The sequence below is a fragment of the Cucumis melo genome, chromosome 5 (assembly GCF_025177605.1).
Source record: "Cucumis melo cultivar AY chromosome 5, USDA_Cmelo_AY_1.0, whole genome shotgun sequence".
Taxonomy (NCBI): Eukaryota; Viridiplantae; Streptophyta; class Magnoliopsida; order Cucurbitales; family Cucurbitaceae; genus Cucumis; species Cucumis melo.
Window position 1 is genome coordinate 1,264,374 of NC_066861.1, and position 22,601 is coordinate 1,286,974.

At 34.4% G+C, this 22,601-nt stretch overlaps 4 protein-coding genes across 6 annotated transcripts; 1 reads left to right on the forward strand and 3 right to left on the reverse strand.

Moving 5' to 3' along the window:
- The first annotated feature begins 1,564 nt into the window (after positions 1-1,564).
- Positions 1,565-5,942, forward strand: LOC103491488 (hexokinase-3). The gene is made up of 9 exons (XM_008451468.3): positions 1,565-2,168; positions 2,936-3,086; positions 3,183-3,362; positions 3,687-3,761; positions 4,371-4,526; positions 4,595-4,693; positions 4,781-4,908; positions 5,075-5,156; positions 5,279-5,942. Exons 1-9 carry the CDS (start codon positions 1,897-1,899, stop codon positions 5,639-5,641), a joined length of 1,506 nt encoding a protein of 501 aa, XP_008449690.2. The 5' UTR covers positions 1,565-1,896; the 3' UTR covers positions 5,642-5,942.
- Positions 5,761-9,012, reverse strand: LOC103491487 (ubiquitin-conjugating enzyme E2 20). Of its 2 annotated transcripts, XR_007821109.1 has the most exons (7): positions 8,659-8,923; positions 8,315-8,342; positions 7,993-8,220; positions 7,826-7,889; positions 7,472-7,531; positions 7,266-7,380; positions 5,761-5,771 (listed from the first exon to the last, which is right to left on the reverse strand). XR_007821109.1 is itself a non-coding variant. In XM_008451466.2 (6 exons), exons 1-6 carry the CDS (start codon positions 8,772-8,774, stop codon positions 7,331-7,333), a joined length of 546 nt encoding a protein of 181 aa, XP_008449688.1. In that variant the 5' UTR covers positions 8,775-9,012; the 3' UTR covers positions 7,112-7,330. The 2 variants fall into 2 exon arrangements, 1 of the variants encoding a protein (XP_008449688.1); XM_008451466.2 differs by lacking the exon at positions 5,761-5,771 and having other exon boundaries at positions 7,112-7,380; positions 8,659-9,012.
- Positions 9,013-10,843: 1,831 nt separating this feature from the next.
- Positions 10,844-14,330, reverse strand: LOC103491486 (uncharacterized). 2 transcript variants are annotated; one of them, XM_008451465.3, is made up of 10 exons: positions 14,150-14,330; positions 13,963-14,035; positions 13,774-13,821; positions 13,401-13,470; positions 13,147-13,237; positions 12,924-12,985; positions 11,952-12,259; positions 11,834-11,852; positions 11,621-11,752; positions 10,844-11,200 (listed from the first exon to the last, which is right to left on the reverse strand). In XM_008451465.3, the coding sequence occupies exons 3-10, from the start codon at positions 13,819-13,821 to the stop codon at positions 11,010-11,012; spliced, it is 921 nt and encodes a 306-aa protein (XP_008449687.2). In that variant the 5' UTR covers positions 13,963-14,035; positions 14,150-14,330; the 3' UTR covers positions 10,844-11,009. The 2 variants fall into 2 exon arrangements, with proteins under 2 accessions (XP_008449687.2, XP_050941060.1); XM_051085103.1 differs by having other exon boundaries at positions 11,624-11,752; positions 14,150-14,322.
- A 747-nt stretch (positions 14,331-15,077) lies between these two features.
- Positions 15,078-22,205, reverse strand: LOC103491485 (magnesium-chelatase subunit ChlD, chloroplastic). Its single transcript, XM_008451463.3, has 15 exons — positions 21,884-22,205; positions 21,591-21,769; positions 21,002-21,086; positions 20,607-20,923; positions 20,402-20,525; positions 19,899-19,991; positions 19,403-19,498; positions 18,820-18,960; positions 18,444-18,641; positions 18,199-18,354; positions 17,473-17,580; positions 16,410-16,544; positions 15,879-16,040; positions 15,454-15,574; positions 15,078-15,362 (listed from the first exon to the last, which is right to left on the reverse strand). The coding sequence occupies exons 1-15, from the start codon at positions 22,127-22,129 to the stop codon at positions 15,277-15,279; spliced, it is 2,247 nt and encodes a 748-aa protein (XP_008449685.2). The 5' UTR covers positions 22,130-22,205; the 3' UTR covers positions 15,078-15,276.
- Between the last annotated feature and the right edge of the window lie 396 nt (positions 22,206-22,601).

A 22,601-nucleotide genomic window follows, 5' to 3' on the forward strand; every position in this document is an offset into this window, starting at 1 on the left:
TAGCAGTTAATAGTTTATATTAAACCGTTGTAGTGTGTTATAAATTGAGTATTGATTTTATTCTTGTATTTTAATCCATAGTTTTAAAAGAGAATGTATAGTAATTATTGTAAACATTGGCAATTATAGCTAATCACTGTCAAACCATGAGAATATATCAATCATAGATTTTACTATATTTGTAATTTTTATGAAATGTTATTATATATATATATATATATATATATCATAATATATGAAGAAATAGAAAAACATAATAAAAATATAAAATCTCACAAAATTTTATATAGTAGAACCAATTATTTTTTAAAGTATATAGAATTTGTCTAAAACATAAATAGAAATTTAAACGCATCTAAAATATTTTAATCAAATTATAAAAACGGCACGTTACAATCACATTATCAATTTTTTAATGATAAAAACCATGTCCTCAAACTTTTACATAGTGTTAAAATTAGATTCTCATTAACTCCATCCTCAAACTTACTTTAGTCGTAAAAATTTCAACAAGCTCAAATTATAAAGCTTACATAAATTTAATTGAAAAATTAAGAGGGTAATTATCAACGGTTAATTATTAATAAGGGAAGTAGTTATTATGCTTTATTCAAATGATTTTTAAATATTAATAATACAATAAATATAGAGGTCGTTAAATTTCATATAACAAAATTATTAAAAAACAAATTTTATTACACTTGATTTTTCTAAATATTTTGTCAAATATTATACTTTGATAAAATTTCCTAAATTTACCATTTCATAATTAGAAGATAAATACTTGTTACTAGATTGTATAATGACTAACCTACTGTAGACCTATAATAAGAAAATAACTAAAAATTTACGAAAAATCCTGCATACAAAATCGATAATTCATATCATTCATACCCTTGGCACCTAGTGGAATCTTTTCTTTAGTGAATCAAATCGAATATGAAAACTCCTCCGAACAGATCCTTTAGACCTCTTTAATCCGAACGAAACAATCTTATTTGAACTTTTTCTATTGCCTTTGTCTTCCTTAAGAGTTGTATCAATGGATTGAAGTAATGGTCGAACTATTCAACCACATCTCTTTTGGGTTGTGATGGAAGAAAGGAGAGAGAAGAGGTCTTATCTTTTTCTTATTGGAAAATTGAATTTTAGGTCTTAATAATATTTACTTAATTTAAAAAAAAAATCGAAATAAAAGGTAGGTGTGGAATTGTGAAATTGAAATAATAAAGGGGCCAGCAACATTCCAGAAGGACGAGTGGCAGAGTTGCAATTAAATTGAAAAATAGGGGCATTTTGAGTGGAAAGGCTCAAAATGGATGGGAAGAAAGATAAGAAAGGAAAAATGAAAAATGCAAAAAAAGAAAAAAGTCGGCAAAAAATATAAAACAAAACAATATATATATTTTTAAAAAAGAAAAAAGAAAAAGAAAAGAAAGGGCACGGTGAAAAATCGCCGCGGAATTTTGTTGTAAAATGCAAAATTAGTATTAATTTGAAGAGATTTTGAGGGTCAAATTGGTCCTTTCGCTATCAGTCTATAAGTAATTTGACCATTCGCTTTCCCATACTTTTTCTTCTTGCAATTTGCAAAGTCCTCTCCTCCGGTCTTGTTGTCGGAGTTTCGTTAAACAAAACAACCTTCTCCGTTTGTTTTCACGTCGGTGGCCGTCGGCGGTCGGAGGTACTGGGAGAGGTCCTCTTGCGGGCGCCGGAGTTGGAAAAGCGTTGAGACGTGATTTTAAAGAGGTTATTGCGGCGAGGAGTTTACTGGAGGGTGGAGTGAGTGAATCGAAAACGGAGTGCATGTTTCGACGGTGTTGCTTCGTTGGAATGAGTAATAGGAGAAGATGTTGTGGTGAAGTTCTTGTACGGAGTTAGTGATCGAAGAGGGAAATGGGGAGAGTAGTGGTGGGAGTGGCTGTGAGTGTCGCAGTGGTGGCGTGTATAGTAGCGGCGGGGGTGGTTGGTCGGAGAGTGCAGAATAGAGGGAAATGGAGGAGAGTAGTTAGGGTTTTGAAAGAGCTGGAGGAAGCTTGTGAAACTTCTGTGGGGAGGCTGAAGCAGGTGGTCGACGCTATGGCTGTGGAGATGCACGCTGGTTTGGCTTCGGAAGGAGGTTCCAAGCTCAAAATGCTTCTTACCTACGTTGATAATCTCCCTGACGGGTAATCTTCTATTCCGTCGGTTTTATAGTGTTTTGGATTGCTTGTTATTGATCGGTGAGGCCAGTCTACTGTTATCGTCAGAATATTGTTCAAGAGTAGTTAAGTCTTTTAGTTTATGGTTCTTTGGTGATGATTTATTAATCGATTCCATGCGATAGATACCATGAAATTTCCCTAATTTCATTTCCTCATTGTTACGTAGGAGTCCTTGTGGCTTGGCTGATAGGTTTTCTGTTTCTTTCTCAATCTCTATCAAATCTTCAGCATTTTCTCCTTGCTCCTCCGGGCTCTCGTTAACTTCCAATTTTTCCCCGTTTGTGTCATCACATGATCATCTAAAGTTTCGGCATCTCTCTGTAAATGTTGGACTTCACCAAATTGGTTTTCCTGTTCACTGTTACTTCGCCCCCTGTGGGTCATATTTCGTTTCTGTCCATTCGATTTTATGATGTGTGCACAATTTTGTCTTGTTAGGTATCATTTAAACATGTGCTTGTTAAATGGTTTTCTCATCTACTCTCTAAACACTCGCTAAAACGATTTTGCATTTAGTTTAGAATGCCTATTTTGCAGCTTGGTCATAGCACTGTTACTATTGAGCTACAGTTCCCTTTTTGGCTTTGTTTTAACTATTTTAAATTTTGGTCTATGCATTTATGTTTTCACGGTATATGACTTGAAGCTGAACCTGTAGACTGTAGTTCTCATGAAATGAGTGTTTTTGACGATTGTATAAGCACTTATGTTGATGATACTCTTCACATTAGGAATGAAATGGGGACCCACTATGCCCTTGATCTAGGGGGTACAAATTTCAGGGTATTGAGTATTCAATTACAAGGTAATAGATCGTCGATCCTTGAGCATGATGTCGAGCGGCTTCCTGTTCCCCAACATTTAATGACCAGCACAGGCAATGTAACTATTTTCCCTTGATGTTGTACCAGCGTGTGGTTTATTTAAGCTCTGTTAAGTTTGTCTATATCATTAACACCAAACTTTACTTTATTGCAGGATCTATTTGATTTTATTGCTTCGTCGTTGAAGGAATTTATTGATAAAGGAAATGATTCTGAGGTTCTTCTAGGTGGGAAAAGGGACCTTGGTTTTACATTCTCTTTTCCCACTAAACAAAATTCCATTTCATCTGGCGTGTTAATTAAGTGGACGAAAGGATTTTCCATTGGAGACATGGTTAGTTGGATGATGTCTACGTAGTTCTAGGCTCTGGGAAGCCAGTGAGGAGTGGGAGTTCTAGTAAAAATTGTCCGTTGGGCAGGGTGGGCTGATGGGGTGTTAGCGCTATTGTTTGTGTTATTGATGTTTAAGCATGCATTGCATTTTTTCTTAGGATCTTCACATCAATCAATTGAATCTGATTCGTGTTCAGTGTAATGGCTTTGTACTAAATTCTCAATCATATTCTATGTTTTCAAAAAATAGTGAGAGGTGTGATTTGTTTATAAATTAGGAAATCTGTTTAGTTATGTGATTTACTAAACGTGCTATATTTCTCAGGTTGGGAAAGATGTTGCTGAGTGCTTGGAACAAGCAATGACAAGCAAAGGTCTCAATATAAGAGTCACGGCACTTGTAAGTTTTCATTTTTAGTCATCACAATCAAAAAAATTGTACTAATGGAAGGTAGTTATGAGCTAGAACTGTCTTCATTTTTTAGTTCCGTTAGTTTTTCTTGAAGCATACTGCAGAAACTTAATTGCGTGCTGATATTGGTTTGCAAATTTTTCACATTTTGTATGTTTTGCTGGTATGATTGTGTTGTGTGTAGGATTGACTGAAGAAGCACGACAGCCACAATAAGATGTAGTTCCTAAGATCTTTATGGCTTCAATCTCATGGCTTAGGTTTCTAGGTTCTCAGTTGTGTACCACGTGCTTTACTATCTTTTTTCTTTATCACATGCACTATATCACAGGGACACAGATGATACAATAACACAAGGAACTGAAAACTAAGAGGAATTCTACGAATTTGTTGATAGTAGACCGGGAATTGATATAGTGGTTTATATTTCAGATTTAATAGGTGAGCTCGTTTTCACAGACACATGTATCCACGGGCATGTTAGGCCATAAACCATGTTAGCATGCGACTCCTTTTCATTTTGGATTGTAAGTTGGTTTGTTAATGTAGTAACATTACATATGTTGAAAACTATGAGTGAGTTTAATTTTGAAGCAGATAAATGACACTGTGGGAACGTTAGCTCTTGGACATTATCACGATGCTGACACTGTTGCTGCAGTGATAATTGGAACCGGTACCAATGCCTGTTATTTGGAGCGAACAGATGCTATTATCAAGTGTCAAGGACTTCTTACAACTTCTGGATTCATGGTAGGAGGCTGTCATCTTTAGTCATCTTTTTAATTTTATATAATTGTCTAAGGTATTTTCTTGATCAGGTTGTGAACATGGAGTGGGGAAATTTTTGGTCCTCCCACTTACCTAGAACTTCCTATGATATTGATTTGGATTGTGACAGCTCCAATCCGAATGATCAGGTACCTCTTAGTTTTCCCTTTTTCCAGCATTTTGTAACCTTACGGTTTACGGCTACTAATTTGTACCTTTGTGCGAGTCTTGTGCAGGGTTTTGAGAAGATGATATCGGGAATGTACTTGGGTGACATTGTGAGAAGAGTGATTCTTCGAATGTCGCAAGAATCTGATATTTTTGGGTTAGGTTCATCCAGGTTGTCAATGCCATTTGTGTTGACGTATGTTCTCTTTCTCTCGTGTCTATTTATTGAATCTATGTCTTTGTCCTTTCTGGAAAATAATCAATTGGCAGTGAATTTCAATTACATGTGAATCATTCCATTTACAATTTGATTCAAAACAGGTTTAATCTATACTAGTTACTGACTACATTTATGTGTTCAGAACACCTCTAATGGCTGAGATGCACGAAGACGGGTCTCTCGACTTAAGAGATGTAGCAAGGATCTTGAAGGACACCCTCGGGGTAGAAAATCTATAAAATTAGACAATTCCTATTCATTAACATTCCTCATTTCTTTTCCAACTTGATAAAAAATTTAGACCACAACTAACACTTCTCTCCTTGTGCATCATCTGGTCTTTCAGATCCCCGAAGTCTCTCTAAAAACTCGAAAACTTGTCGTAAGAATATGTGATGTGGTGACACGTCGAGCTGCTCGGTTGGTGGCTGCTGGGATTCTGGGTATCCTAAAAAAGATGGGAAGAGATGGAACAGGAGGAGTTACCGGAACAAGAAGTAGAAGTGATGTGAATATGAAAAGAACAGTGGTGGCTGTCGAGGGAGGATTATATACGAATTACACAATGTTCAGAGAGTACTTGCATGAAGCTATGGTTGAGATATTGGGAGAAGAAATTGCCAAAAATGTAATTCTAAAGGTAACTGAAGATGGATCTGGCATTGGAGCAGCACTTGTAGCTGCATCACATTCATCCAATTATATATGAATATATATATATATATATATATATATATATATATATATATATAATTATATATTATATATATACATATAGAGATCCTGTAAAGTTAGAGAAATTCATTTCCCTCAGAATGTGAATGTGATGTCTCCTCTCTGTATAAAAGAAAAGAAAAGAAAAGAAAAGAAAAAGAAAAGAGAAGTGAAAGGGGTTTGTATTATTTGATACTTGGAATTGTCAATATCTTCTTGTTCTTGCTATTATTTGTAAGCTAAATGGGCAACTTCATGGTCAGCTTTTGGAATTGAAGGAGTTGGTATTCTGGATACATCTCACCATTTATGATGTGAGTCTTAACTTAATCATATCATATATATTTAACTTTTTTTCCCTTCTATTGTTGCATCAGCAGAGAATATTTTCATAGTTGGCAAAGACGTTGGTCGGTCCACAGTACAATCAATAAGTAAGTTCAAGGTCTTGTAAACAATTACTTTTCCTCTAAGCTTCTCTCAATTATCAGCTACTAGAATAATAATGCAAAGATACCATAAAATAGATGAGTGGTCTTTTTCCCCTTTCTAGTTGTGCATGCGATCATGTCATCGTTAGAAACTAAGGTAAGAGATTTGCTTTCGAACCTTTAAAAATATTTATAAATATGGTAAAATATTACCATCTTTCAAGTTCACGATTATATATGTCTATTTGTGTCATAAACGAAAATTTCTTAATCTATTGCATTCTATTATAAATAGATTGTAATATTTTGCTATATTTTGGTTTATGTTGTGCTTGAAATTAAGAAACGGCCTTTTGAGTCCTAACTTAAGAGATGTAGTATTTTCCAACAAACACACATTTTTAGTACATTAAAGTCTAAGGGTAGTTTGTTTTTGGACATTAAGGGTGGATGTGTTAGTAGTGTATGATTTGATTCATAGATCTCTTTGTAAATAAACATTTTATACTAATCGAGTTAAGCACATTTTGGGTTGAAATTATTATCCAAGCTCTTAAAAAGTGAAATTTATGGTGGAAAAACTACATTTAGATCTGGTTTTTGGTTGGAATTTGTCAATAATCTTAGTGCATTAAGTTTAGGTTTAAAATTGATTTTCCACTAAAATGATTGATCTTACACCATGAGTTAAAAGCTAAAAATTACAACATTCATATTTTAAGTGCAACGATCCTATGTCAATTTTTGTTAATTTGATCCTATCTATATAACGTAAGAAGTTATTCATCTATTTTATGGGATTATTCACGATCTTTTTAACGTGGGTTTCTGAACAGTGGGAAGTTGAACATAAAAACTCCTCATTTGTTAAATTAATGGGTGAATTTCATGGAAATTGAGCCCTGGGCAATAAATTGCAATAATAATCCTTTTACACAACAAATGGGAGAAAAATGATTGTGAACTTTTAGCATCATTTTTGTTTCAAGTAACTTCATAAAGAGCGCATGGGAGGGTAAGAGGAAACTTTGAAATGAGAACCAAACAAATATTACAGCTTTTGACTTGAAATTTCCACATATAACAGTAGACACAACATATATCTTGCAACACATCACAAGCTGAGTAAAAGAAATGGAATATCATAAACTGAAAGAAAGAAGAAAGAAAAAATCAGTAGAAAGTCTCCTCTCTCTCTCTCTCTCTAGCGCAAAAAGAGAGATACAAATCCTAGTCAGTCTAAAAAAACAAAGCTAAGCTGCTGTTGGAGGCTTGTACAATTTCTCCACCATTTTCCGGTATTCTACAAACAAACATAGATATATGGAGTGAGCCAACTTTCATAACATAGAAACACAAATTTAATGAGGAAAGAAAAATAATAGAAACCCCACCTTCTTGATTACTCCACAATTGGGCTGCCTGAGTGTTTAGAGGTGAACTTATGTTCGGTTCTGCAAATAAATGGCAAAGGCTTATTATTGCACATTCTATATTCAACTCCATATAAAAAAGGATTCAGGTCGAAATATGACCATCCAAGTCGCAATAGATGGAACTATTGTTTCTAAACTTTAAAAGATAGATAATGTTTTAATCAACAAAGTTATATATTCAAGTTCTCTACCAAGTTTGTTTTGCCAGAGTTATCCCATAAATAGTTGGAGAACTTTCATAATTCAAAGACCAAGTACTTTTATGGGGGAAAAACTTGTGCTTTAAAGATGAATTCATAAAAGAACTATTACCTCCGAGCAGACTCTGAATTGATAGAAGTATAGTTCTCACATCATATGCTGATGACCATTTATCCTACAAGAAATAATACATTTCTCACTTTAGGTTGCTGTAATGCTAAGAAAATCAGAGAAGTTACATTTCAATATTGAAGATTTCATCCGGAGCTGAAGATTACCTGAAGTATATCCAAGCAAATATTGCCATAAACATCCACATTTGGGTGAAAGCAGCCAGTCTCAAACTTGACCTTTGGAGGCTTAAAAGGGTAATCATTAGGGAATGAAAATGATAACCTGTACTCTGTTCCTTCAAACACTGTCTCTTTGCTTCCAGTTATTGTCCCTTTCCAACAAAAAATGTTATCTTCCTCGGGAAAAGCTGAGATCCCAGAGTCTCCACTCATCTGCAATATTGTAAAAAATGGAGTTTTAAATAATCACATTTCCAACTACTTCAAGAATTACCAGTCCGACAAATCAGATGGAAGCAAGTCTTACCATTAATGCCATTAATTCAGACTGCAACCTGAGCAAGAAGAAAATACAACGAAAATAACAAGAAAATTGTTAGTTGGTCGAAAACAAACAGAGTTCCCAGTAAGATTGATTCTTTACTATTTTCTTCAAATTACCGCTAAAACCCTAAAAAGATCATTAAGAAAAACCATCAAACAATCAATATAAAAAATCAGTTCAGATTGTAAAAGATCACAAGATCCGGAACTCTAGAACAACCTCATCCAGCTTAAAGTTCAACAAAGCCCCAAGACCACATAAAGCAGAAATCAGATGCGATAAGCGGTGGATCCGCAGCGATAGAGAAGATGGGGAGAGGTTCATACCTCTTGAGAACAGATTGAGAGTCGGCGGTTTTGGCAGGCGGCAAGGATTGCTTGGCTGGAGAAACAACCGGGTTAGCCGGGGCTGTGTTGTCTGTGTACCGGTTGATGGCCGCCATTATCTCTTTGATCCGAAGTAGATACGAAGATTGTTGAAGAAGATGGAAGCAATTCTCCCCCCAAAGAAGAATCAAAGAGATGTTGTTAGAGAGGGGAGAGAGGAAATTTGGGGAATTGAAGCGAAGGAAAGAGATGAAGAAATTAGGGATTTGATATGAAAGGATAAATATTCAAAAATTTTAGTGAACGTTACGGAGAAGGCGAAGATTCCAATTAGGTTTGCTTTTTGAATTCCCAACGGCTACTTTTGGTCATTGCTTTAACGCCACCCCTTTTTTCAACCAAATAATAATAATAATAAATTGACACTAAAAACTATTGATTGTTGATATTTTTTTCGCCAAAATATTTATAAAATATAAAAATTTTCAAATTCAACGATCATGTCTATCGATAGAAAATGATAAAAGTTTATTAGTGTTGGGTTGAATCTAAAAAATTTTGTTATATTTTTGTATATATTTTTATTTTTATTTTCTGTTATTGATAGTAATTTTCTTATTAATTATTCTTTTTAGACGCTTTTTTTAATATATTATTTAATATTTTTCAGGATATTATATTTCACTTAGATTTGTAATGTACATAGTGTTTCTCTATGAAGTGAACACTTGATTTGCTTATATATGTAGACTATAAACACTCTATGAGTTTTCATAAGTATCCTTTTTAAAAGAAGTAATGATTTATTTTGTGTAGTAGAGCTTCAAAAATCTTATATTTTAATTAGTTGATGATGATATATATCTTGATTAGTTGGACGAACTATAACGAAGCTAACAAGTATTAACAAGTAGCGTGGATGTTATATAATCAAAGTTAAGAAGACAAGTAACAATTTAAGTTTTATAGGATAGACATTTGACTTCTTTTTCATAATTTTTTTTTCATTTTTAGAAAATTATTTTTTTTTTTACAATTTTGTGCATGGTTTTCTCTTTTTTTTTTCTTAAATAAAGAGATTTTTTTCTTAGTTTTTCAACTTTGACGTTTTAGAAAATATTAGTTGAAAGTAGATAATAATAAAGTAAGAAATTTAGTGATTGAATAAGTGTTATCCTTAATTTTCGAAAAAGAAAAAATCAAAATATTACTAAACGAAGCTTTATGTATAACAATTACAAAATACTACTCTATTATGGTTATTTTCTTTTTATCAACACGGGATAGTGTTTTACAAACTAAACGATAATGTTTTAACCAATTGAGTATACTCAAATTGTCTACTAAGTTTGTTTCACCGAAAAAGAATAAGGAAACAAAATATTAAAATTAATTTAGAAAAAAACCCTCTTGTAAAAAGAAGAATTCATGAAAATAAGAGTTTAGTTGTAGTTGTAGAGTGAAAAGCACATAAAAAGGGGAAGCAAAGCAAAGCAAAGCCACCACCTTCATAATCATTCTGTTTTAACAGTGAAATCATCAAAGATGCTTTTGTTTTCCTCTCCTTTAGAGGCAGAGAGCCCTACCAAAGATATCAATCTAACATATTATTATTATTGTTGGACTCTCCCTCCAAGGTTCTTCACTTTCTTCTTTTATAGTAAACTCAAAACTTCAAAATTTAAAATGGTTAAAGGACAAATCTCTACGATAAGAAAAATTGAATAGAAATCGCTTGTCATATCTATAAGGTAATAGAATATAAGAGAAACCATTTGTTCTATCTGTGAGGCGATAGAATATTAAATTTACCTTCATCTATTGGTTTAAGTTTAAGTTTTTTAGTCAATTGGTGATTAAACATGATATCGGAATAGATGGTCTAGGCGTTCTAGTATTCACTATTTTCTCCCCAATAAATATTAATTTTCAGTTGTTGAAACTTTTTTATATCTCAAACTCATAAGTGAAGAGGAGTGTTAAATGATATAATATTATATTTACTTTTGCCCATCGACTTAAACTTGAGCTTTTGGGTCAATTGAAAATTTAAGAGTCTTTCTTCTTCTTCTTGGTTAATGCATTGACAACCTGAACCATTTACATCACTCATTGCTAAATACCCACACAATTCAACCTCACAATTCCATTCTAGAAAATAGAAGTAGAAAAGAGGCCAAAGATATTAAGTTACCAAAGGGGTATTTCCGGAGGCATTTTGTACATGAATTTGCAAAATAATCAAGCAAGCAGTTTTTGATAGCTTGCTCACTGTTCGAGTTCATTTAGCAATGAGAAAACTAACTTGAAAGCCTAATTGGGATTAGAAAGCACTAGACATGCTTTTTTTATCAGCAGTGCAGCTTGATGACTCTTGTTACCTTCTCAAAGAAAGTCGGGCACATACTCGTGCTGAATATAATGGCCTCCTCCTTCATCCATTCTGGTGCTACCCTCTCGAACGTACCCAGAGATAAGACGCGATACAGGATTTCTGTTTCTCCAGCTAATTTATTTACCCACGTAAGGCTGAATGAGTAACCTGATATGACCATAAAGAATAATGAGTAAACTGTCACCAATATTTCCTAATAGTTTGTTCCCAAATTTCCTAAACGTAAGAGCTACACTGGCCGAAGTCTCGGTCATGCTTAATATAAAGTGACATCACAAATTTAAATATTCTTCAAAATTCAATTCTCATAACAATCTAAGAGATAGAAACAATAGAACCTCTAATTCCTATTTGGATGCTGACAAAGGAAGATGACAAGATGGCAACCAGACCCCACAAAATAATGAATCTTTCTACGAAAATAAATAAAGCAAAACATTTACTTGAACTTTAACGGCAAAGATTAGCAATGGAAATAATTGATTAATCAAACAGATAGATGCAACTAAAAGATTCCAAATGGTATAATCTAAAACTATAAAACGACATATCTAGTTTTCAAGTTACCACTTGATTTATGAAATGCTGATATACATATTCCTTCATTTCCATTGGTGGTTGATACTTCCATGCCCATCATGTGCTCTACAAGGCATTGGTAGGGGCAGTTGGTAGAAACACAGTCATTTAATCTGCCATCTATAAACAATTCGAGGATTAGACTACAGCAACACCATCATGCCAACATAATGCTATCTTTACATATATACAAATACCAACCTTTGCTTCCGGAGCAACCCTGTAGCATTGCGTTGAAAATATCAGATAGAAGAAAACCAAAAGTATTTACTAAAAAAATATAATCATTTATAAGATATAACAGCTGCATGTTACCAACCTCGCTGAATGCAGCTTTCTCAGGTAGTTCACTTGTTGATTGCCTTTGCGTGGGCTCAGCTTGAGCACTTGCATTAACTACTCTGACTTCATCGGTGACTTGAGTAGCATCATCGGTGACTTGAGTAGTATCTCTGGAACGCTTTCTTCTTGTAGTTCCTCCAGATGTGCCTTTTGAAACTACTCCAAATACAGATTGGGAGCCACTAGGCGTGTGTAGTTCCTTGCTTATTCCGTTGGTAAAACCACCAAAATTTCCCTCCTGCTGAAGTTTCTGAAGCTTCTCAACTTCTTCAGAAAGAGTACTATCTGGATTGGATCAAACCCATATGAAGAATTGATTAGGGCAATCGGCACATGGATGCTTGTCAGATAGAGTATAGACTTATTGTTAGTGATCCAGGATATCAAGCTCTAGTGGGACCCCAGCAACAGTATTTAAGGAAGATGAATTGGAAGATGGAATTCACATGAGTTTCAATCATAATGGAAGACATCTAAACCCTCGACAATTCATGAAATAGATCTCAAATTTTTTATTTTAAACAAGATGATTTGTAATTTAACTTTTTGTGAAGTCTGGTTATAGCTTACAGATGTTAAACCACCCAACTAAACCCTTGGCCAATGCCACCAATTACAAAACATAAATAGTGAACTAAGTGAATACTCAACAAGAATTTGAATATTCCCTTTCACTAATAAAAACAAAATTCAGACTCTAGTGTCTTGGAAACAAAAAAATTTCATTTTACAATGTTGCAATAATTTAGAACCAAAGTACTAGTTTCAACTTTAAAGTTATTATCTGCATGCAAACCCAAGACCCAAGGCATGGAAATTTTGGATTTTCTCCTGCTGGAAAGCCAGCTTTGTGGACTGTTCAAGATGAACTTTTTTCACTAAAATGGGCTGAATCTAAAGACGCAGACATGTAGATCAATCTGAGTTAGAGAAAATTTGAGATTCGTACTTCTTTGATTCTCTTCCATTAATAGCTTTTGATAATCAGCACATTTTGCATCCATGCTGGACCTGCAACCACACTAGCACACCGAATTAGCCCATGACCATCAAGTCAAGCAGGCAATATAAGTTCCCAGATCGGTTCAACTAAAAATATTTCAGGAACAAAGGAACACAAAAGATAATGATAAAGACTCAAGAACAAGTTACCGGTATTTTCAAAGGCATACCTAGTCGAAGCCATTTCATCTCTCAATTCATTAACCTGGAGACGCAATTTATCATTTTCACTTTTTAAATGTTGAATCAACTCCTCTGCAGCTGAAAGGAGCAAGAAAATACCGACTGAGGCGTAAGCCAAGAAGGTAAACAACTAAATAATATAAACCAAAGCACAATCCTTTCATCTTAAACCTCTGGCATCACACATGGTGCAAAGGAAAATGATAAATTAATAGGGAAAGGAAATGGTAATTGCCCATACCAGATACATAATTCAAAAATTTTGCTTCTTGATCTTTATTGAGCTGATCAAAGTCTGACATTTTTTTTGTCTGTAAAAGATATGCAACCACAATAAATATTAAATAATCAAGAACGGTAATGGAAGTTTTGAGGACCAACAAGAAGATAATTTTACAGATTCACGAGTAAAACACTTTAAAATGAAGAAATTAAGTCCCCTAAATCAGATCCAACTTCAACCAATTGAATATTATACTTACCTTACGGATAAGAACAATATCATTCCATTCTACATAAAAACCATTACAAATCCATACAAAACAAGAAGCAAGGAAAATCCTTCACAATCTGCTGAAACTCAATCAATCAATAAAATAAAAACGACCACACACCTTAAGTTTAGTGTACTTGTCGTAGAGCTTCTTATAAAGAGCCTCCATCTGCCAACAAGTTGTTTCATTAAAAAAAATAAATCAGAATCACTTAAATGAAATCCAAATCAACAAATACAGTCAGTAGCAAAAATGGCATTCTGGGAAACCCTAAATTTCAAAATTCAGATGAAAACAATAATTACTTACGAGTTGATTTGGCTTCCCAGGGAAATCTGAGAACGAAGAAACTGCAAGGAACAAGTGTTTGCGATCCCAAAAGCTGCAAAACGAGTAGAAATTTTAGTTTGAGAAAGGTTATCGAACTCCAATCGGCGAAATCTGAAAGGAAATGAAAACATTATCAATTTAGAAAGCTTGTATGAACCAAATTTACCAGGAATTTCGTTCAATCTTTGGAATTGCAAGGCGAAAACGCGGGAAGTAGAATTTGAAAATCGAAAAGAGAAACGTTGGAGAAATTGGATAAAATTCTTTTTCTTTTTTTTTTTTTAAGAAAGAAGTTGTTAATATATTTTGTTGCTGCTTGGCGCGTCCTTCGGTAGTGAGCTCTCGGCGGAACCTAAACTTAAAATAATAATGATAATAATAATACCAAATAATCTAAAATTAAATTCGTCCCTTTTTTTTGGTCAATATTAACTTTTTTTTTTTTAATGAATTACCGTAAATTGACAAAGCTGTGAAATATATATATATATATATATATATATATATATAATACATATTGATAGGCTTCTAAAACTTTGTTCTATTTTTTTTTCGTAAATATTTTAGTTTATTATGTTATATTTTAAAAGTTGCGAAGAGTTTGAATACAAATCTAATTATTTAAGTACAGTTAAGAGCTTGTATTATCGGGTTTGAAGTTAGTATCTTGTTTAGGTTTTTTTAAAAAAATGCAAGAACTTAAAAATAAATTTTGAAACTTAATAGGCAAAATGCCCTATTGCTAGAAATGGATAGTAACAATAACATTGCCTTCTACCTTTTTTAGGTAACAAACACTAAAATGTGTAAAACATTTTAAAATATATGTAAGCATAGCAAAACCTATTGATGGTAAATTTTATTACTAATAAACATCTATTAATGAATAAACTCTACTAGTAATAAACTCCAACTAGTAATACGATCTACGAGAAAACTTGATTTAAACTTTGCTATATCTGAAGAAAAAAATTATTGTGCTATATAGTACTTCTTGCACTATTTTATATAAGATAATATTTTAAATTTGATTATTATATTTACAATTCGCGTCATTTAATTGTGTTCATTTATCAAATATATAAAAGCTATCATTAGAAGAAGCAGGTGGCTCTTTCACTCATTGATTGAAATAACCCTTGAAATACAACATTTAAATGGAGTGGATTCCCTAACAAAAAGATCTGCCCTTTTACAACATTGCCAAAAAATAAGTATTTTTTACACTGCAGGGAGAAACCTGTTTTCGTGTCAACAAAATTAGTGAACAAGAAACCAACCAATGCAGTCATTTTAGGAGCTCTTTAATGCCGAAAGGGCGTCCTTTGTCGCAGCAGAGATGACAGCATCTGAGGCATTAGGTAAGTAATAGTATTTTCCTGCAAAGAATGGAATGTTGTGTAAGATGTTCTGACAATTGTAGCTTAGCTCTAAAGTATGAACAACCTTATATATGAAAATGGAACAAACCTTGAGCTACTCTAGCAATCTCCTTGGCGAAACCAGTTGACACGAACTTATTTTCGGTATCAATGACGAGGAGAGACATTCCTGATTTGTATATTTTCCCAGCCACTTCAAGAATCTCATCCTACACAAGAATGACCATTTCACGTTAAGAGGATTGATTCAAAATCATCTTTTATGATAATGAAAATTAATTTTAGTAACTAAATACATGTTTCGAAGTGATCTTGAATATGGCAAAAGTGGTTTTAACCCTTTTGAAATCACTCTCCAACGTGTGCTTAGAGATGAATAATGTAAGGTTTTAAAATCACTTCCGAATATGCACTTAGAAATGGATAATGTAAGGATTTTTAACTTCACATAAATCTGCAGCAGACGAAGTGTGTCAGAAGAAAAATGTAAGAGGGTAAAGCACTTGTATTTACCTTCAATTCTTGTGCTGAAGGTTTAGGAGCATCAGCAGCAGCTGCCGCTTCAGGATCAGTGGATTTTTTTAGTGATATGTTGGCTCTGCCATCAGTAATTGCGACAATCATCACTCTTCCTACATCGCCACTTTTCTCAGCATTTAATCCAACCCTGACAGCCTGAAAAGTGGATCAAAAACCAATTTAGGACAGATGTATTTAATTTGCTACCATTACAATCACAGCAGGGAATTTGGCGCAGTAAATGGGTCTCGTGCTTGCAAGTGAAAAAGAGTTAATACAGCCCTGAACGTTTTAGAAAGGAGAAGACCTATAATACTTTACTTCTACTATCGTTTCCTTTTCAGAGTCCCAGTTTTTTAGTCCACATAGAGATCAGTAATATCATCTTCAGGCGAAGGGGGACCGGCCTAATGTCTAACTTTTAAGATGGTTGAAAATTTGAATACTAGATCTCGCCCGGGGGATGAATGCAGTAATAGCATTGTTTTGAGGATGAAAATCTTTGAGATAGTAAAGAATACTGACTGTGGTAAGACCATGAGCCAGGGGAGATCCTCCACCACAAGGAAGTCTTTCGAGGCGTTTTCTCGCCATTGCAATAGATCTCGAAGGAGGCAGAAGAACTTCGGCACAATCTCCACGGAAAGGAATGATAGAAACCTGTGATTTTTAGATATAAAAGCACAAATTACTACAAAGCCAAATAACAATTAAAGTTAAAAATAAAAAATAATCAAAAAACAAGAACAACAACCAACTAAAAGTCTCGACCATAGTTGCTTAAACAATTACAAAAATGGAATTCAGGTTTCTATTAAGTATAGGGTGAAATTAGAGACTCCTATGAGAAATATATAAATAAACATATGGTAAAGTAGTACGAACAATAGTAATTTGGGGAAGGAAATGTGGAAGAAACTAATCATCTCTACCAAGTACATGGTAAACAATTTTCCCCATTTTCTCCACAGGAATCACTCGAGCATTTTGGAGATATTTGATGTAGTATAAGATAAATCACCTGACGATTCGTAATTGTATAAAAGGAAGCATTCACTAGATATGGAATAAGAAAGTCTCCCAGCCACTCAGAGACGCTTTAACTGCCACATTTTTTTCCTTTAAATGTCATAAGTACATTGGCAGAAGGTCCTTACAAAATTTAAATATAAAGTATCTCTTTATGGATTTTCATCTCACTAAGTAAAGAAAAGAAAACAGGGGTTCTCACGCTTCTTGATGATCAGTTAACTTTCTTCCCCAATATTACAGTTCAAATCCTTACTTCCAATTATGATCAACTGTTAAACAAGTTAGGCACTAATTTTCCCAATGCAACCTCCCCACCATAATAGAATCAAAATATGAAATTGTATTCTAATAAGCACACTTCTAGATATAGGATGAATGATAGACTAAATTATTTTTTCCATACTAAATCTTAGGCACACTTTATGGCAAAGTCTAGACAACAACCATGCTATTGCAGCTACAATCTTCGCAAGGAAAAACTTTGATGTTGTGTCAATGCAAATATCTGGAGCCATGTAAACCTTGAGAGTGCATAATGTTGTGATCTTTATGTTACCTGATCCCTGCTTGTATAGCTTTCTGCCAGTAACTTGAGTGCTGCACCTTTTGCATTTTGCATACGATTCAATGCCATGCTCCCACTGGCATCAACTACAAATATTACCTGCCACAGGTAACCAAATAGCCACAATCATAATTTAAAATCGACTGGGACACTTAAATAAATTTAAAATAATAAAATTGGGAAGTAGTTCGGTGAACAAAATAAAAATAAAGAACCTAAAACTTCGTTTGATGAAAATTCTACTTTTTGTATTTTGCTTTTGAAATTCATTCTTGTTTCCTCCCAATTTCATTTCCTATGGTTTTCCCCTTTCTTATAGCTTCATAAAACTACTTTTTTTTAATTTTCAAAATTGCTGAAGATTTTAAAACATGGGTAGAAAGTGAATAACAAAACAAAGAAATTTAGTAGTAGTGTTAATAAGCCTAGATTTTAGAACTCAAATGCTTATCAAACATGACCAAATATTTTGAGTTAGGTCTACAACTCTCAAGGTTCTGAAATTCAGTACCTCCATTAAGGATTAAAATTAAAGTAGAAAACTTCCGAGTACAGCCAAATCAAGATATGCTAGACGTTATTAGCATTCCAATGATGAGCAAAGAACAAACTGCAACTATCATTTCATTTCCACTCATTCTATGTCTCAAATTTCTTATATGATACTTATTTTAAAATCTATTTAACAAAGTGATTAAAAAACTGAAGTTTGTTTACCAATGCTCCTGCTTTCCTAGCCATTCGCTTTGCTCTCATGTCACTCTTCTCGACAAAAACTTTCCTGTTATTTTGAACATCTTTTGCCTTTCGCAACTTTTGATATGGAGCAGCTGCTCTAAGGGTTGCATCAACTGCTAGCCTCTTAACAGGCCCCTGCAAAACGATGCTCAATAGAGAAGTATGCTTCAACGCCAAAATTAAATTCACATATCTCGAATGAAAGGGTAAGGAAGTTGGCTAACCTTTGGAAGCATTGGTTTAATATAACGTCCTCTGTCCTCCGAAAAGATAACATTTTTTGCCCGCCCAGCCTTGCCTCTGCGTCTTTGTGCTTGTTGAGCAAAGAAAAGAAGTTTCTCATCTACCAAACCTCCTTCAGCATCAAAAATGAATTCTTCAGGTAATTGCTCCTGCTGTTCATTCTCTTTATCATCGTCTTCCTGATTATGAAATGAATTTTTGAGTTATTGTTGAATAAGGAAACAAAGCAATTCAAAAGTGAAACACGATGCAACAATTGAAAAGTTCCAGGGGAAACATCTGAATCAGCTAAATGCGGGAAGAAAAACATTGACAATCATTCTACATCAAAGTGGAATTCTGATGGATGTACAAAACCTCTTGTTCTTCTTCCTCTTCATTCTCCTCTTCCCCAGATTCTTGATTTTGTGGAGGTGGTGGAGGTGGCGGAGGCTGTTGATTTTGCTGATCTGGTGGATTTTCATTGATTGTTGAACGAGGTAGAATGACTAGTTCAACCTATGGTGTGTAATATGTCAGAACGGAAAGCATATATGGTGCTGCCAAACTGAAATATAGCGTAATACATAATACCACAATAATTGAGAAAAAGAAGTTTTTTCACCTAATGTACTTAACAGCACATAGAAAAACAGAACATTTATAATTGGTTAACCATTTAAAAAAAATTGTACTGGATAATGATATGAGACAATCAGTACCATTGTTTCTTTGGAACAATTAACTAAATCCTATACCTGACAAAATTCCCCCTCAAAGAAGCCAGCAGAGAACAACCTATGAATTTTTAGCGAAAATAAAGGAAAACAATTTTCAATCATGAATAACACTCTAGAATTTGTAAATCACGACCATGGTAAGAAAAACGTATCTTTCCAGTCATGCAGCCAACGTGGTAAGAAAGTAGCAATGAAGTAAAGACGACAATATATCAGCTTACAGCTTTTTTCAGGTCATCGGCGTAGACTTTTTCCCTCCCCTCAAGAGCAGCCAGGCACTTTGCAACACGTGCTGCATATAGCTCAGCTCTGTGTCCCTGATTCCACAAGTCATATATTGGATAATCAAGATGTGAAGCAAGTAAACTGTAAAGCCACGACCTTCTGTCTAAATTACTCAACTACCACTATATATTTTGCGTTTTATTTTGTTTCCTCAGTGTTTCCTCGTGAACAACACAAGCAGCAGAAAAAAGTAGTCGAAGAATATTGCACTGAATATGAAAACAGAGCAAATAGCTCATTCCAACCCCATCTTGTTTCCAATCTAAAGCCTAAATGGGAATAGCTGAGAAAGATAGTTGTCTCCCATCAAAGAAAATCCTTACTAAAATCTTCAAATGCACGGGTGTAATCAACAGATGATGAAATACAGAGTCAATAATGAGTACGAAGCCCGTTGAGACTTGAAATCTAGAGGCAAGAATTGGTAAGAACCTGGCAACCACCTCGAATAGCTTCCAAGACAAGGTACTTTAATTGCTCCCGGCCGATTGTAACATCTTTCAAATATTCTCTTGACAAAATTATCTGCATATAAAGGCGTTTCAATCTTTACCTATTATTGTTAAAGATTAAATAACTGTTTTGCACAATATTTAATTCATAAAAAATAAAAATAAATAAATGTAAAGACGTTATAACAATTGTGCTTTTTTTTACGATAAAAGAACCATCGACTGTCAAGCTTATGAGTTTGAGTATATATTTAATATTAACTAAGCAACGCCATTTTCCAAAACAAGGTTTGTAGTTAAAGATTCGGGGGGTTCATCCTTCCTCTGTATCAATATGAATCCAAGACAGTGACAAAGGCAGAAAATAGAGAACTCGAGAGATTTCACCTTTAATATCCAGGAAGTTAGTGAACTATATCTTGCAAGAGTTAATCATTAGGGAGCATATCCTTTAATTTAACCATCTATGCCATGGCACATTACCTGAGTTTTCGCGAACTCTATTTCATCCTCGACCATTTTCAGAACTTCCTTACTCTGTTCTTGAAATTGTGTAGCAATTCCTACAGCTGCAACACGATCTTCAAAACTCATAGGTAGATCTGCACTGCATAAGAAGTTTGTCATAGTCGAATGAGAAGGAGAAATGAATATATGATTCGCTTCACTGGAAAAATATCGACTATACCTCAAATTAAGTGCAATTCTGTCAAGCAAGTGTTCACGAACAGCGCCCTCTTCTGGGTTATAGGTAGCAATTAAAAGTGGTTTGCATGGATGCCTAAAACTGATTCCTTCTCTTTCAACAATATTGACACCTTCGGTCAATACATTAAGCAGCAAGTTACTAATACCCTCGTCCAAAAGATTGATTTCATCAACGTACAAAACTCCTCTATGAGCTTCGGCAAGAAGACCAGGCTGGAACACAGTCGTTCCAGTCTTTACGGATTCTTCAACATCAACGGATCCAATGAGCCTGTCCTCTGTAACCCCAAGTGGAATCTGCAGCCATATCAAACTTGCTTCATTAAGCAATGAAAAATTAGCTCTATATGAGATACCAAGCGTCTTGGTACGTACCTGAATAAAAGGGGTCTTAACAATCTGGGTTTTGATGTTACCAGCAGAGTCATATTCAACACGATCAGCAAGCCCGTCCTCCCATCTATAATTTTTTTTTCAGTGGAAAAATCGTCGTTATAATAAATTAAATTAAAATTGAATTATAGGCAGACTTCTTTCATTCAAGAAATAAAGACCAAAAGCATATTAGGATGTTATATCTCTTTAAAATCGTCGGCTAACTCTTCGCAAGAGAACTCATGAATTAGCAGATTATGTCCATGTTTAGAAGACAATGAACACCCACATGATTGTCCAGTCTCACGCTCTCGGTATAACGGCATTCATACCTGCTCTATTGATCTCAACAGAAAGCTAGGAGAAAGAAGCCGAAACTTGGGTTCACAAGATAGAGAATTCCAAGGTCGAAAAAGCGAAAAAAGGTGAAATGGGATCGCCATGAAAATTAATGAATCTTTTAAATTTCATATCCCATGTCATTCCACCCTCACTAACATCTACGGTATTGCCTATCGGGTGCGGAACAAAAATTCTCAACCGAAAAGGTAATGTGAACTGATCACTACTGAACACTCAAGAATCTTACTCTTCTGGACATGATGGATCAGCATTCGAAATTGACCCAACAACCACTTCAATAGGTGGCAAGACCGCGTGTAATCCACGAGCCATAACTGTCTTGGCCGTTCCTCTCTTTCCCGAAATGGCAATGCCGCCAATTTCCCGGTCAATAGCTCCAAGCAAAAGAGCAGTTTTAATAGCATCCTATAGAATAATCCACGATAGCCACAACAATCAATCAATCACAACGAAAACAAACAGCAATGCTACAAATCCAAACAATTAAACTATTCGAAGGGAATATATCGATTGTATTACTTGGCCAACAACTGCAGCAAGAGGGAAGTACTGTCGACCATAGGAAGCTGTTTCTGGCTGGTCAGCGGCAGCTACAGCTCCATTTGAAGAAGCGCGAATGCAATGGCGAATTCTGCGAGAGAGATGGGGTTTTGAGGAGAAGGGGGGAGAGGAAAAGATGAGAAGAGGACGGAATCTGGAAAAAGGAAGAAGAGAAGATCGGAGGTGAGGGATTGAAGTTGAAGGAGTTAGAGCTGTGACTGACATTGCTATGGCAGAGAGAAGAAGAAGAAGAAGAAGAAGAGAGAGAGAGTCTTAGCGCCCTCTTTCTTTCTTATCCATTCGTTTTCTTGTATTTATACAACCAACCGGCCATCAGCTCTTTTTACTTCTAATTTATTCAAAATTGATTATTATTGTATAGTTTTTTTTTTTTTTTTCATTTTTGGAAAATATTTAAAAACACTTCAAAGTGGGGTAGTTAAAAACTAAGATCCAAAATCAAATTTATCCAAAATCATAAAACTCGATATCCAGACTTACATAATCTATAATCTACAACGTATGTATAGAAGGATGGGAGTAGATAAACTTTTTAGTCCCGTTTTTCATTTCATTATAGTTATTTTTTAGTTTTGGTTTAGTGACAATTTTGTTATTCACGTAAATTTAATGTTTGTAGTCATTTTCACGCAAGTTAGAAGTTACACTTAATTAACTTTTAATCTCCTTATTAAAA